The sequence below is a fragment of the Mchenga conophoros genome, linkage group LG2 (genome assembly GCF_057382185.1).
Source record: "Mchenga conophoros isolate Kocher_MC1m ecotype Shallow Benthic linkage group LG2, M_conophoros_male_GT1.1, whole genome shotgun sequence".
Lineage (NCBI taxonomy): Eukaryota > Metazoa > Chordata > Actinopteri > Cichliformes > Cichlidae > Mchenga > Mchenga conophoros.
Window position 1 is genome coordinate 35,417,587 of NC_140527.1, and position 16,420 is coordinate 35,434,006.

At 40.4% G+C, this 16,420-nt stretch overlaps 1 protein-coding gene across 4 annotated transcripts in view; it reads left to right on the forward strand.

Annotated features, from left to right (window-relative positions):
* The window catches only part of mcf2a (MCF.2 cell line derived transforming sequence a), a 22,694-nt gene continuing 6,274 nt past the window's right edge, over positions 1 to 16,420 (forward strand). For 2 of the 4 annotated variants that reach the window (XM_085243394.1, XM_085243403.1), the window contains exons 1-22: positions 1 to 556; positions 5,798 to 5,866; positions 5,946 to 6,060; positions 6,441 to 6,531; positions 9,573 to 9,692; positions 10,077 to 10,193; positions 10,548 to 10,697; positions 10,802 to 10,917; positions 11,098 to 11,212; positions 11,319 to 11,438; positions 11,706 to 11,897; positions 11,981 to 12,172; positions 12,346 to 12,517; positions 13,593 to 13,669; positions 13,842 to 13,927; positions 14,072 to 14,138; positions 14,330 to 14,445; positions 14,747 to 14,816; positions 14,920 to 15,012; positions 15,256 to 15,348; positions 15,831 to 15,956; positions 16,074 to 16,295. In XM_085243394.1, the coding sequence (XP_085099520.1) occupies positions 442 to 556; positions 5,798 to 5,866; positions 5,946 to 6,060; positions 6,441 to 6,531; positions 9,573 to 9,692; positions 10,077 to 10,193; positions 10,548 to 10,697; positions 10,802 to 10,917; positions 11,098 to 11,212; positions 11,319 to 11,438; positions 11,706 to 11,897; positions 11,981 to 12,172; positions 12,346 to 12,517; positions 13,593 to 13,669; positions 13,842 to 13,927; positions 14,072 to 14,138; positions 14,330 to 14,445; positions 14,747 to 14,816; positions 14,920 to 15,012; positions 15,256 to 15,348; positions 15,831 to 15,956; positions 16,074 to 16,295 (2,634 nt within the window). In that variant the 5' untranslated portion in view covers positions 1 to 441. Of the gene's footprint in view, positions 557 to 5,797; positions 5,867 to 5,945; positions 6,061 to 6,440; positions 6,532 to 6,594; positions 7,126 to 9,572; positions 9,693 to 10,076; positions 10,194 to 10,547; positions 10,698 to 10,801; positions 10,918 to 11,097; positions 11,213 to 11,318; positions 11,439 to 11,705; positions 11,898 to 11,980; positions 12,173 to 12,345; positions 12,518 to 13,592; positions 13,670 to 13,841; positions 13,928 to 14,071; positions 14,139 to 14,329; positions 14,446 to 14,746; positions 14,817 to 14,919; positions 15,013 to 15,255; positions 15,349 to 15,830; positions 15,957 to 16,073; positions 16,296 to 16,420 lie in introns of those variants that run through there. The other 2 variants (XM_085243385.1, XM_085243411.1) reach the window with 2 other exon arrangements.

Below are 16,420 nucleotides of genomic sequence, written 5' to 3' on the forward strand. Positions count from 1 at the left end.
CAGAGAGAGGGAGAGTGCAGAGGGGAGAGGGAGGCAGCAGTGTCCAGATGGAGGAGCTCTGTTTGTTTTGAAGTAGCTGACTGCTGCTGAGAGCAGGGCAGGGTGGAGGGGGAAACCTCGCACTCGCTCGGGGCGACAACGAGACAACATACTAGTGTTTTGTTTGCCTGTGTGGACAGTTCTCCTGTCGTAGCTGTGCTGCTCAGTGTGGAGGCGCTCTATGCAGCTCAAGGTCAGGAACAGCCAGCGGCAGCCTCGGGGAATTGTCCCATCTGGATCTTGGGACCCGCGGAGGGAGGTGGGAAAACTTTCCTTGTTTAAATAAATGGCTATGGAGAGCCATGGGGCTGTGAAGAGGATGTGAGGCCCGGGATACTGTCACTACCTCCCAAAAGTAGCGTCAGTTCTCCTCTGGCTGATCTCGTGTCAGAGACGAAGGGAATGGGCCCAGCCTCACTGCAGGAGGACAGAGAGCTGAGGAAAGAGTCCAAGGAGGAGATGGAGAGCTACCGCTGCCTTCTACAGGCAGGCTCCCAGCTAGAGAGCACTCTGCAGCGTGAGTACACGTGATGCTGACAACCCACTTTAGACTTGTGGTAACCACCAGGCTTTTGAATGTAATCCTCTATCCGCTCTAAAACTAATTCCTTATTATTACATTTCAGATTGGTGCTTTCTGAACAGTGTAGCAGGAGGGTGCATTTGGTTTGATTTACAGTGTTCATTTGTGACTTCTGAGAAACGTGATGGGAGGTAACAGGAGAGCTGCACTCTCTTGGGTTAGGCAATATTATTGATGTGCCATTTCCTGTATCTCTGCCTCAACAGTGAGCTATTGCAGGGATTATGTTGGCTATTTTAGGCCATCACAGATGGATATTCTTCCATAGTAAGGATTTGTAACCTCGATATGCGAGGACTGTGGATTTTGGATCAGTGTAGGGGAGTGCAGGAAGCGAAAAACAAACCATTACTGTCAACTAACTCAAACAGAACACGAATAGATTTCTTATAAATTACATAATGCAGCTTGTAATTTTTCTTGGATGTTGACCCTTAGTTTACTGTTTACAGAATGGTTTACAGTTGTCACCCAATTTTAATTACTACACTTGGTGGAGGAAAGGAAAAGGTTGAACATAATAAAAAACTAAATACATAGTAATAACATCTCCAAACCCTAATGCTTTTGCCAATCATCATTTTGAAGTTGCCTTACAGAAGTGAACTGAACAAAGAAGGTGATGGAATGAACATATATAGCACCTGCTGTGACCGGAACACCTTTCTCCAGAGGATCCTGAGATTATTTCTGGATTTTGGGAGGCGAGAGTTCTTTGCCTAATTGATGGAACTTTGTCTCCTTATGTCTGCCGTGGGTTGTGGAAATAACAGACAGCATGGAAAAGTTCTGTCTAAGTCAAGCAAAAATGGTTGTCCCCTGGATGACATTTAAACTTTATTCTCTGGGATTGTCATAATCTCCTTATTGTACATTGCTGTACAAAACTAATCATGCATTTATCATTAATGATACATGCTAAAGTGCATTTTTCTTTATTAGGCTTACCCCTAGCATTCCATAAGCAGTTTTGTCTTGCAATCTTCCACCATACTCTTGACACCAAACTTTATAACTGAGAATACAATGATAATAACATTTCTGTTTCTGAAAAATTCTCTCCCATCGACTGTTTAGAAGCTTTTAGTGCTTAAGTATTGACTGACATTTCTGATGGGTCGCTTTAATCTCAGCTGACACTCAAACACCCTTTTATAGGTTCAGCTTCAACTGACACTTGAGCTGCTTTAAGTGCCTCAATTTGGAATGTCTCTCCCACTCAGTTTCATGCAGACATCTATAATTTTATGGCATTTATACCTGCAGAGTCAGAGGCAGCTGTGTTCTAGATACCACAGATTAATAAAATATGAAAGGGAAGCTCATGACTGAACACTACAAAGTAAAATGGCATGTAGCACATCATTAGCAAATATATCCAGTTATATATATTCTTATATTCAGAATAAATACAGTCACAGTATAACAAATTCTAACAAAATCACTGAAAGTATTTGGTGCAGGTCACATATCCTCAAAGTGAATATTAAAAGCACCAGGACTTCCAATCCGAAGCCTTTTTCTGTGATTGTGCAGGTTCTGCAATTCAGACCTTTCTGGTTTAAAACCAATCTAGATTGCTTGTATCCCAGCGGGTAGAATACTTTAATACTTAATTTTCTTCTACCCTTTTCTATCAGAATGCAGTCACCCACCAGTCTAATCCCCTTAGCATTTAAAGCTTCATTTAGCGAAATAACTCGTGACCTAAAAGCAGTATGAGGCTAGGCCACTCTGTACTGCGAAGCTGTTTGTATCTTTAAGAGGGGATTTCTTGCTCTGAAAGAGATTACGTGTGTCTACGTTTTGGGACTCTGTAATATCAGACTACAATATCATCCATGAGAATGCACGTTCTGCATTGAATCAGCCTTTTTATATTTTACTAAGAATTGCTGTTCTGTGTAAATAAACTGGGCAATATGAACAGTTTTTTGGACTTTATTATGAAATCACCAGTGGTACATTTCTTTTCTCTACAGAACATTTTAGTAAGTGTTAAATTGAAAGTCACATTTAAAGAGCTTCAGCAGCTTTAGTGCATTGGACTTGACATTTTATCAACATATTAATACTGCTATCTTATATTGAAGGGTGTGCCCTGCAGGCACTCCTCATTTTGTAGAGATTTATTTTCACTCGGGACATTTTCCTCCAGCAATCGTTGTTTAAAAGCATGCGATTCATTATTATAAAAGATTAATAAATGGAAAAGAACAGTGGCGGCGACTGCTTTATATAGAAGTGGTACGAAATCAACACTGATTTCATCTGTTTGGACAATAGAGATAAGCTCCTCTGCCTTCAGCTCAGCAAGCAGACTCAGAGGATTGGTCTGAGTCTAGATCTCTTGACCGGTATCAAATCTCTGCTTCCCAGCACACTGGCAAACATTCCTCCTTCTCTGTGACTAAGAACAGAAGAGCAAACAGAGGTTATTTGACTTTCACCCTAATGTCACCTGGAAAGGTCATGACGCAAGATAAAAGAGAATCAGTGTTTCCTCAGAGGAATAACTTTGGTAAAGTACACAAAGATTTACCTATTTATAAATTTCGTTATAGTTGTTATGGTACACAATGATTAGTGCTTTATATTTTCCACATTTTCCTGAGTGGTGTACAGTGAGGCACAAGGACTGATTGAAGGACCACAGGGCATTTTATTTGGCAGTGTTCTTAAGTGCTTTCAGTCACGAGATAGGCTGGTAATCTTGCAGGGTGAGGGCGAGGGGGGGGCGAGTGCAGTGTTTCCACAAACTGGCACGTTTATTAAACACGCTGCAGTTTGCAGCCCAGGCTACCTCTCATTTGATCAAATAAAGCTGAAGTCTGCAGTGTGTACACTTTTGTACTCTGGACATGTTAGGGTGACAATAAAATTGCTTACATTAAACTTTTTACACATTTGCATGGTTTAATCCAATGCATCATGCACTCCTCTACATTCTTCCTGCTCACACAGTTTTATATCCACATATGCTGCATTAACCTGTTGGAAAATGTGCTTTATCATGAATTTACATTATATAAGATCTACTCATTTAAGACCTGTCCTAACCTTCTGAGTGTGTTGTGGCATCAGATAAAGATCATTATATAACTATTGCAGTGTGGCGGTAATTTCATCCTGAATCTACGTGTGCACAGTCCAATCACTGGTCCTGCAGGGGCCTGCTTGGCTTATCTCTTCTCTATTACAGAAACACATCAAATATTCAGCAGGTAGAAGTAGAGCTCATTACTTGCTCCCTGACAGCCTGACGGGCACTGTTACTGCAGTCGACTCATGGAAAATAACACCTTCTTTACTCTTCCTCTGTTTGGTTAGCCTTCTCTAATCTTTTTCTGGATGGATTTTTCTCTCTCGCAGCTTCAATTAATTTTTAATGTCTGTTCATTGTAGATGAGCACACAGTGACCTTTAGTATTGCTTTAACAAATAACCACCTTTTATAATGTGAGTAATATTCCTGGATGCAGTTTTGTCATAATTGGAGTGAAAGCCAGGAAGCTTTATTTGGTGATGCTGCTTATTTCCCCCCATTAAGCTTCACTATAAATGAGATCATCCACTAGATCCACTGGATGTACTGTAACAGAAAAGTGAGCATATGTTAGCAGTCACAACACAACAATGACTCATTGACTGTGTGTTTGCCTCCTGGACATATGGCTGACTAGAACACTAATAACACTGAGCATAAAATATGCAGGCAGACTTAAAAGTACCCCAATATCACTTCAGATGCTGTAATTTCACCTCACAGGATGGCTTCAGATGCAGGCTTTACATCTAACCACAGAGGCAGCTACTGAAAGTTCATGACCATGGATTGTACATGCTGATGTTTAATAATTCATCAGCAAAATTCCAAGTAGACAGAGGCTGGTCAGGTTTCAGTGAGCCATTCTTTTCTTCCTTGATGTAAAGGTGATTGTGTTATGTTACTGTCTTTATAAACAGCAACTCATAGTTAACTTTTTTTTGATGTGATTAGGCCCATAGTTTGTTGGCCTCTGCACACCACCACAGCAGATTTAAAATAAAACAACCCAGATGTGATTGATGTGCAGACTTTCAGCTTGAATTCAAAGAGCTGAACAAAAGTATAGCAGTAACTGTTTAACTGTGACCTTCATTTTCAGAGTAAAAGGTAATTGGAAATTTGACTGACAGTTTTATGGTGAAATGAGACCTATTTTCTTCTTCTTGTTGTTTTTTTTTTAAATGACAATGAAGCAGGAATAATATCTGAACCTTATTCAGCGTGTTGAATTTGTATTTTACAGCTTTACATGGTAATTGTAAATATGAGGCCAAAAAGCCATGAATGCATGATCACAGAATTATTTCCATGTTCAAAATACATGACTACATAAAATCAAACAAAGTCAAGAACACTCTTGATGAGTAAGGAGTATCCTTGTCAAAGTGTACAATCAAGAGGCACCTTCATGGATGAAAATACAAAGCGCTTACAACCAGGTGCAAACCACTTGTTACAGGAAGTTCAGATCAGACTTTGGCACAAAACATCTAAAAAAAGTCTGCAAGTTCATTCAAAAATAGCTTTGAACAGATGATACGGCACACTTTGTCTCACAGTGATGAGAAGAGAAAAGTACGGAGGAGAGAAACAGCTCATGGAAAAAAAAAAGTATTCTACACTGACCAAATCAGTCACCTGATCTCAACCCAATAGAACAAGCGTTTCAGTTATTAGAATAAAACACTGAACATAAAAAGACCCACAAACAAGCGGGAGCTGAAGGTGGCTGTAGTAAAGGCTACAAAAGATTTTCAGTATTAAAAACAATCCTTAACCATCCAATCAGGCTGAGCCTCTGAAAATGGGAGACTATGTGTAAAAACGGCTGTAATCCCTTAACAGTTAACATAAAATTTTTGTTTAAAATTAAAATTAAAAGTCTGCACTTCAATCATGGGTTGATTTCCACTGAAAATCCACTGTGGTATTATCCAGGAAAACAAAAAATTATGCAACTAACTTAATTTTAATTTAGATACATACCAAACGGGTGTTCTAAGGATAAAGCACAAAACAAATCCATGCTTTGTTTTGTTGTTTTTGTTTTTTACATTTAAGTGACTACTTGTTTATATTTTTGCACTGCTTTCCTAAAAGCTTGGATTTTTCTGACCTTCTTGCAGAGGTGACTGTGCCTGTGAGCATGAAGGAAGTGGGAGGCTATATAGAGAAACAGGTAGCATACCTGTCAGGTGAGTTTTGTTAACCATTTCCTTACTGTTATGTATCTTGTATCTTTGAAAGATAGTCATTGCTTTTTGTGCTTCCCAGGGGGCCGTGGGGAAGACTCCAGCGTTATCATCACTCTCCCAGAATGCTCAGCTTTCAGTGACATTCCAGAGGAAGCTCTAACCAAAGTTTTTACCTACCTCACTCTCATCCCTCGGTGTGTTCTTGCTCATTTTTTTATGACTCTCTCACTCACTGCAGTGCACCAAAACCTCAGTTGCTTGTATTCTGAGCACAGCTGAACTGGCCTTTAGCGTTCATCATCTCAGGGTCAAATGCCCTTTCTGGTGTCCTCTAAGCCTCATTCTTTCAAGAGATTAAGGAAGCTTAAATCAGATTATTGGTCTTTCTTTTCCCTCACACATGATTTTGATTGGTATAAACATTTTTAGATAATATGGAATAATATGGATAATATGGAATTACAGTACCAAATATGTGCTTGTTTATGTTTGCTTATTTTGTATCTGTGTGCTCTAAAACAATAAATTCACAATCATTGCACAGACTTATACAAATGCCTATTACTGCTTGCAGAACGAGGCAACCTGGAGTCAAATTTATCATTATTTTAGACCGAAGGCTGGACACTTGGGCATCTATCAAAACGGCGCTTGCCAGGATAGCAGTAAGTTCCGTATATTTTATTTCATAAAAACTGTTTCTAACTTAATCGATGTGCAGAACAAATACATTATTTATCTTCACCTGTAAGCTGCAACGTTGCCCAGAAGCTGCTATTTAATTTAGGAGTTGCTCTCTCTGGTACTGAAACCGTGAACAATACCTGAATAGCACTATTAAAGCAATATTTTTTTTTCATTATAGTAATTTGTTAATTTTTCTCTTATGTTTTTGCGAGTAGTGCATAGTTTGCAGAAGACCCCGGTCTGGTCTGTATCGAATGTCCCGTCGCATAGGGCTGCAAATCTGTGAGTAAGCAAAAACTGAGTGATGACGCGGGATGCTGAGGAGAGGAAGGGATAAGGAAGACGAGCGGGAGGGGAGACGTTGCAGTGTACTGCCACGCTCTGCTGTCTGAGGCAGCAGCGGGCAGCAGCAGTGCTGCGGCTGTGGGCAGGCATCCGGAGGGAGCTGCATACCTCAGCTTGGCACAGATTTTCAGTGATCGGGCGGGCACTTATACTTTGCCGAGATGGCTTCCAATACCATGGCCGATTGCTTTTACCGGCGACGAATGCCGAAGATCCGGAGGAGCCCGGTAATAAGCCGCTGGTTTGTTTTAATCCATCATGTGAAGAGTTAAGTTGAAGTTACTAGGCGGGCAGGGCGAATGCAGCGGGGGCATCAGCTGTGGGTGCTGGCGAGTATAGCACTGCGGTGCAGAACGCGCTTTGTGCTTAGTCATGCGGTCGGTTGTGTGTGATACCTGAGCGATCCCCTGTGTAGTTTGACTGATGACTTTTTGTAGTGCATGCATCCTGAGGGTAAGAGGTCGATTCGGGACAAGTAAATGTCCCATGCATATAAAATAAATAAATAAATAAATAACTCTGCTGCAGAGTTGACTCCTGCACCACTCGAAGCTACATAATGTAAACGATGTAAAGTACTTTGCCTATGCCTGAAGATATAAATGGCCTGTATTTGTATAGCGCTTTGCTTAGTCCCTATGGACCCCAAAGCGCTTTACACTACATTCAGTCATCCACCCATTCTCACACACACTGGTGATGGCAGCTACATGGTAGCCACAGCTGCCCTGACAGAGGCGAGGCTGCCGGGCACTGGCGCCACCGGGCCCTCTGACCACCACCAGTAGGCAACGGGTGAAGTGTCTTGCCCAAGGACACGACGACCGAGACTGTCGGAGCCGGGGGCTCGAACCGGCAACCTTCCGAAGACGAACTGCCAACTGCCCCCAAAATAGGCATTTATTTTATTTGCTTGCCCTTTAGGTTCGAATGCAATACGCCTTAGTTACTTGTGGTTTTCAGCACATCTTCAGTTAGACTTGACTAGAATGCTGGTGAAATGCAGCCCTTATATTTGAGGTAAAATGTAGATCCCGAGCAGAAATTCCTACACGCAATGACCTCAGATAACCTGATGATGAAATCCAGAGGCCTGTAAATAGCAGTCTTCACTGACTGAACCTTGAATTCATCAGTCTGACAGTAATTGCTTGAGTGGCACACTCTAGCGATTACTGATTAACATTCACCCCTTTCTCTCCTTCTTCCTCTGCTTATAAAGCATACGTTCGTTTTTATGTTGATGCTGGAAAAAAGCTCATATAGGGGAGACCGGGGATAGTTGTAACGTGGGTCAGTTGTAACACTTCCAATTTCTCCAATCAGGGCAAAGTTTCAAATGATGTGACTCATCCTGTGCATGCCCAACTCAGTTCTGCTATCACATGTGAAAAATCAGCACATTTTGTCAAACACAGACAATTTAACATGAAAAAAAGTAATTTGTATGCCAAAAAGTAAGTTTTTCTACTTTATTTCAATTTGTAATCGCATTATCTGCTTTGCAGTTAAACTCATCAAACTTAAATTATGTTATTTGTATGTCTATGGGGATATATTCTGTGTAGGTCTTTAGTTCTAATGTTTTAGCCGTTGCCTGTAATGTTAGCTAGTTCATGGCTATAGGAGTCTGGGTCAGTTGTAACAGGAAAAAGTCTGGGTTAGTTGTAACAATAATGCAGATGTTACAACTTACCACACTATTACTTTAATTTATATTAAACAAGTTGGGGCAACGACATCAGCACAGAGAGGTTCACTGGTCACATTTGTATATGTGGTTAATGCCATTGGCAACACAATTCCTCCACTGTTTGTGTTCCCACACATACATTGTGCAGACCACTGTGTCAGAGATGGACCAGTAGGAAGTACTGGTAGTGGAAATAAATCAGGATGGGTGCAAGAAACAGATTTCCTCATCTTTCTGAAGCACTTTGCAAACCACACCAAGGTAAGCCAGGATAAAAAGTAATGGAATTGCGATGCTGGTGAACAACTACATTTTTTTCAGCTTCATTGTTATGTTCAAAATTGGTGCAAGAGTTGTAGGTTATAATGCCCACTGAGCCAATGAGGCCAAACTCAAGGAAGACCAACCAAAATTAATGAAATATTCAGTTGCAGAAAATTCCATAATTTGTCTTTTTTGGGGAGTTGGAATATGTTCAAAAGCTAGATTTCTGTATTCTGTCACACACACACATAGTTGCATAAATGGCTCTAAGTGCATTCATGTGTTGAATAAACAAAGATTACATGTTAATATTTTGTTAGTACCCTTATTTCATTGTGTTACATTTCACCCCAGAATATGTTACAACTAACCCAGACTATGGGGTTAATTGTAACATTTCACTCTTTGTGTTTGAGGCCATACCATGCAATGGGTAATTGTGCTGCAGAGAAAATAGCTGCACTATTTAATAGCAGAGACATGTAAATACTTTGCATTACATTTTGAATCCACTACCTTAAAAGAGCTCCAATTTACAGACAGAAATGTCAAAAATGTTACAACTATCCCCGGTCTCCCCTATTTGTTTTTGTCCAACATAGTGAGGTTAGCTACAAAAGTTTAGATTTATACTGAGTCCTCCTAAATATGCCTCGTCATCAATCATACACTAACCCCTGTTTTTTATTTTATTGTATTTTTTTTATCCACATCAAGGCTTCCTTTCCTGGGAACCTCCACCTGGTCTTGGTGCTCCGACCTACCAGCTTCTTCCACCGTACTGTTACTGATATAGGCTTCCGCTTCAGCCAGGAGGACTTCATGCTCAAAATGCCAGTAAGGCAGCTCCTCCTCAGTTACCAAACATGTGTTCCATCAAAACGAGGTACACCTCATTCTTATTACAACCTTGAGCTCCATAAGTCACATGTTTTTTGGTGAACACCACCAAGAACCGAGAACTGATTTCAGTATGAACTTTTGACCTAATTATTATTAAATAATTATAGCAACCTCTTATGCATGCCAAATGGTTCTAATAATCCCATTAGCCAGAAAGCTACAGACCACACAGACGTGTCAGTAGTTGATCATACCATCTTCAGTATGGCAGACGTATTTGGACATTTTCTCATCTACAAAAACAACCTGTGATATCTTTTAAAACAAGAGTTATAAAGTGAGCATCTGTCAGGTCTCAGTTTCTGTCTGTACCTTTAGGTGGTGATGCTGAGTTCTGTCACAGACCTGCTGCGCTACATTGATGAGAACCAGCTGACGTCAGAGTTTGGAGGCACTCTGGACTACTGTCACAGTGACTGGATTGTTTTGCGGACGGTGAGCTCCAGATTCAAAAGCACAGTCCAGTCAAACAATAAAAATCTATCGTTCTACATTCCCTCTATGACAGAGCTGACATTTTTACAGATATTCAATATACATTCTGTCATCTTCCAAAGTATTCTTGAGTTTTCAAACCTCTCCAGAGTGACATCAGCATGCTCTTAATGTGGCTGTGCTGTCTTGCTTCTTTGCATATGTCACATCAGGGCCCTTTTTTACTGTTAAAACTCTATTAAGAACAGTGAGTCAAAGATTCTTCTTTTTTCCTACTCAAATGAATACTACAGTGTAATTAATTGTCTATGCACTCATATTGCTTTGTTTTTGCGTTTGCATTTCTCAATACAGGCCATTGAAAGTTTCGCTGTAACAGTCAAAGACATTGCACAGATGCTACAGGGCTTTGGTACTGAGCTGGCAGAGACGGAGCTGCCTGAAGAGGCGAAAGCCATAGAGTATCTCCTCGAGTTGCACACGGACAAGTACAGAAAACTGAAAGTAAGTACAGAAAACTGATGTTTTCCATTGAGATACGTTTAGTAATATCAAAACTTTGACATTAATCTAGTGTTATGTGCTACAATCTTTTCCTCCTTTGGAAGGATGCAATCAGGTCGGTGTCAAAGGAGGGTCGTCATCTTCTCTCCAGCCTGGAGACCACTGCGAAGGAGGATGACTCCCAGTGGGACGTGAAGCTGGACTGGGAGACTGTGCAAAGGTAAATTATCTTCAAGCAACAGTTTTTGTCTTGTAGCTGTTTTAAAAAAGTATATTTCAAAGTAAAATTGTAATCTACACCGTCCTTCTTCTAGCCAAAGTGTAAAACTAATGCTTACTGAGCAGTAGCTTTAATAGGAGAAGCAAATGAGATCAAAGGGAATGCACTTCGTGTTTTTAGGCTTCTCGCCCAGCTCAGAGACATGGAGTCTGCCTTTGACGGCTTTTTTGAGAAGCATCATCTAAAGCTCCATCAGTATCTCCAGTTGCTCAGATATGAGCAAAGCTTTCAGGAGGTAAGGTTGTCATCTACCTGTCTGTCTATGTTTGTGTTTTTGTGACTAATGCCTCTGGAATCTAACAGAGGTCTGCTTTATAGTTAGTCTTTTCTTTTCTGTTTAGATGGAGTTATGTCTAGAGCATCTCACAGCTCAGGAGAGGGAACTATGCATATCTGCGAACAGTCTGGCTGAAACAGAACAGGCCCTCAAAAGGCTGAACAATCTAGAGTCCAATGCACAGGTCAGTGTTTCTCCAACATTAATTAAAATTAAGCTTTTTTTTTTGCTCTGCTACTATTTAAATTAAAATGAGGTAATTTTAGTGTGTATTTACAGCACCAAATTCTAACTCAAATTTCCTTTAAATAACTAAACTGTATAATATGTCCGGAGGTACTATATTTTTGCATATACCTGTATATGTGTATAGTGTTGCCAGAATCTTTCAGTTTTTATAGTACGTCCAATAAAACTGACTCCTTCCTTGGTGTGATTCCCTGTTGATCAGGAGGTGACAGCTCGGGCCCAGATAATCATCCTTCATGGACACCAGCTATCAGCTGGTCACCACTATGCCATGGCTCTCATCATGCAACGCTGCAATGAGCTTCGTCACTACTGTGATACACTCACTGCTGCTCTCAAGTCCAAACACACTCGTCTTCTGCAAACACACCAGATGCTGCTTTGTCTTGGGCAGGTATTTAGAGATACACATTTATATACGAACATGCAAGCACACTCATATCTCTTGTATGATATGCATGCGCCCTTTGTCTTCAGGCCCAGACTTGGTGTGATGATGCGGCATATCTACTGGCCAATCAGCTAGTAGATAAGTTTCAGTCTAAGGAGGGGGCCCAGGCTGCTCTGAGGGACATTGAGAAGCTCTTGGAAGGGGCTCCGTCTATGCTGAGCTCAGGACTTGACATTGTAACCGCTGAATATGAGGCTGTTATTACACCTCATTTTCAAGTAAGCTAACCGACCCTAATATGTGAAAACAATGTTACAAAACCAAACGTATAATGAGAGAAATTCCGACCTAATTCAAGCAGTCGCATTATTGGATTGTTACATTAAAATGAAAACTCCTTTGCCTTACATCTCTTCTCTCTCCCTCTCCCTTTCTTTTTGGCTCTCTGTAGGCCCAGATTGGGAAAATGTTTGAGAAGCACGCAGCAGTACAGCAGATGATCCAGAATCGACAGGCTTGTCTAAGGAAGCTGGCTGATAAACACGTACGACCGGTCCAACTGGTGGCCCCCAGGCCTGAAAACACACCACGATCCAAGTCTCCGCTCTTCTCTCCAAAACATGGTACAGCACAGGCACACAGATACAAACCAGCTTACTTCAAAAGAAGAATCGTTATTGAAATAGAGAATTTGTCACCCCGTTTATGAACACAAATGATGACTTTTTTTCTTTTTTTTTCTCACACTGGATGAAGTATCACTTGTCCTCAATTAAATGCCCAGATTTGCAGCGTATGGTATAAGCTCACACTGTTGGCTCTCCTTCTTGTTTCTTTCTTTTAGGCACCATGATTCATTGAACACATGACATGTAACATTATCAGATACATTCACTGTCTAGCAACTAGGTTTTCCTCAATGGTCGTCAGGTTTAGCACACCCCCGTTACAAATGAGCTAGAGCAGGGGTCGCAGGTATAATCGGTCCACTGGGAAATGCCTGACTAAGCTATTAGTCATGTTGGTTGCTATACAACCATATGTGGTTCATATACATTGAAGAACTTTTCTTCTCCTGCTATGTCTCACGGGAGGCTGCACAAAGCTAACATTATGCAGCATATCCAACTGACATAGTATGTGTTATCTGGTGTCTGTGTTTGTGTTTTTTAAGAATGTGCAACTGTAAAAAGATTATTCTCCATTCATGTCTTTAATGTTTTTTTCTGCATAGCAGGAAACCATACTAATGAGAGAAAGAGCGGCAGTGGTTATGAGCCCCTTAGAGGCTTCTTAGATACTCGGTACACCTTTATCTCTGTATGAAAAGAGATAAATGAAAAAGAGGGTTAGATCTGATCTGATTCATTTTATCTGGTTCAAATATATATTTCGTCCTCACACATGCGTATACCCACATAACTGATGATAACGCTCAGCTGAGCTTCGACTGTTGTGGAGGGATTCAGCTGGGATCACAAATACACTCACAGGCCTGCTTTAAACCTGTACATGCTGCTTTGGTATCACACCTTTACAGAAAACAACTTATCATAATGCAAATTATGATTATAAATCTGTGGATCACAAATCACTTGTGTATTATTTAGTGTTGATGCTTTAATTAGTCATCTCTTCGGTAATAAACTGTTTTTGAATCCCACTCTTGATGAGTTGTTGCTGATCTTGCTTTCATAGGTGATGGATTGAAGTTCACATTCGATCTTTCTCTGCCTGGGAAAAGAGCATCGAGAAAGGTCCCCAACTCTCGAAAAGTACGTAACAAATAAAAGTTGTGCTTATTTACTTCCATTTTCACGCCATCTCCAAACTTCGTCATTTCATTACGTAACTTTTCTTATTTGGCCCAATAAATTGTTAAGTGCATTAAAATTTTGTCTAAACCCAAATGGAAGAGTCAGTGCTGTCCATCTGTGGTGTGTTCAGATAGAGGTGATGCACGACTACCAGGAGAGCCGGAGCTGTGTGTCGTACAGTCTGGATGGAGACGACAGCCCAGATCTCTTGAAGCGGTGAGGAGGAAGCATCCGTCCACCCATCTGTCTGTCATCAGTACTGCTCTTGATGCTGTTTACTTAGCTATTCTCTTTGTTCAGTGCTAATGATGTCCTCTATCTCTTTCTACTTTTGCATGCTTGTATATGTTTGTGTCACAGTCATGTAATGAGGGAACTCATAGAAACTGAAAGAATCTATGTGGAAGAGCTGCTGTCAGTGTTACTGGTAAGAAATCATAGTTTCTTTTAATTTAAAGTAAATATGAGATTCTCCTTGTTAAATACTACTAAATGTGTGCACTGTATGTTTACGATCGTTTGAATTCAGATTGAGTCAAATGATTCTTTGTGATTAATGAGTAATGCTGTTTTCATAAACCATATATTTCTTCTGTCATGTTCCTCTAAATAATGCAGGGTTACAGGGCTGAAATGGACAACTCAGCTCTGTCGGGGGTCCTGCCCCCAATACTTCGCAGTAAGAGAGACATTCTCTTTGGAAACATGCCAGAGATTTACAATTTTCACAGCAGGTGAATGATTAAGGACTCATATCCCATTTAGACTTGATAAAACATGAAAAAATAAAGACAAATAATAATGATTAATGAGATCTAGACATATATTTGTTCAATTTACAAGTCAAATATGCTGGGACACAATAATTCTGTTGTAAAAGGCTGTTTTTAACTATAGTGCTTACTGCAGTGTGAGCTGCGAGCTCATGTTTCAGTTATTGTATAAAGGGTAATTTGTAGAATGGTTGTTCTTAGACCGCTTTCTTTGGCTTTTGACATCTATTTTTTGATCTTTTGGACTTTTATGGGAATTCAGAGTTTTCCTTCAGGACCTGGAAGGATGCCTGGAGGCTCCTGAAGCTGTGGGAGCGTGTTTTCTGGAGCGGGTGAGATGATGGGGTTTTTGCAGCTTCTTTTTTATATGTTGATCATTTGTACATAATTTACAGACATATTTTAAGACATGTTCCTTTTTTCCTGTCCCTTCAGAAAGAAAGCTTCCAAATGTACGAAAGCTACTGTCAGAATAAACTACGCTCAGAGGCACTGTGGAGACAATTCTCAGATTGCGGCTTCTTTTTGGTTAGTTGACTTTACATCAAGAAATTCTTAAACTGTTTTGACACAATGTAAAAGATTACTTTAAGTGCCCACTTCATTTATTAGTTCACACAAGCATACAACATAGACCACTGCCGTTTGAAACAATTTTAATACCACCAGTTCAGAATAAATGTGTTTTAAATTGTAGTAAGAATTGAAATGCTATGCTGTGTCACTGGCAACATTGCACTGATTGATGTTTTTTTTATCTTCCTTTTGAAGGAGTGTCAAAAAAAGCTGGAGCACAAACTGGGCCTGGATTCCTATCTGTTGAAACCTATCCAGCGCCTCACAAAATACCAGCTGCTGCTGAAGGTTAGAAAGCTAAACCATATTATGCAAATGTATAGAAAGTCAATATATGATTCAAATGTATTTAGAAGTCAATCTGCATGTGAGGTGGGATACTTTTATTTCCACAACACTGGCCTTAAATATGTTCTTCAGATGGTCCAGCACACTTGCTTTATACAAGCTCACACAGAGCTGTCATGTGGGATTATTTTAAATGTGCACTTCATATATCCTAGCATGCAAATACAGCAAACAGCATCTTAAATGCACTCATTATAATTAATAAAAAGATATCATTGAAAATACCTGCTGTAGCAAATGTGCCAATTTGCTGGCGTTCGTTAACTCTTAGTACAGAATCTGCTGAATAGGCTCAGGTCCAACAACACTTACAGTCTTTACCATCCAAATGCACAGCTTTGTGCCATGTTTGTGTGTAAGTTTGCATGCATTTTCTTTTGTGTGTGTATTTACCTACATGTGCTGTGTTTCTGTATTTTCAGGAGCTGATAAAATATAGCACAGACTGTGAGGGCACCTCTGAACTCCAGGGGGCACTAGCAGCCATGCTGGACCTTCTCAAATCAGTCAATGACTCCATGCACCAGATTGCAATCACAGGATATGAGGTGAAGTACATTTTGACTGATAAGAGTGACAATCTATGAATTGCTACATTATAAATAGCCAAAATATATTTGCAACAAAGGTTTATGCATACATCCCCTCCCCTCTACTATACACAGGGTGATATTTGTGAGCTGGGCCGTGTGCTGATGCAGGGATCCTTCAGTGTGTGGATCAGCCATAAAAAGGGCCCCACTCGCATGAAGGAGATGGCTCGTTTCAAGCCAATGCAGCGGCACCTCTTCTTGTACGAGAGAGCTCTACTTTTATGCAAGCGAAGGGAGGAGCATGGAGATGGCTGTGACAAGACCCCTTCATACAGCTTCAAGCATTGTCTCAAGGTTTGTCTAATTTTAAGCAATGCAGTAGTTTTCTGGAAGAGTGGCCACTTCTTTTTAAGGAAAATCAGTGCTTTCTTATGGTTTGATGAGTAGAAATTAGAACATTTTGGTTCACCGCAGGGGTC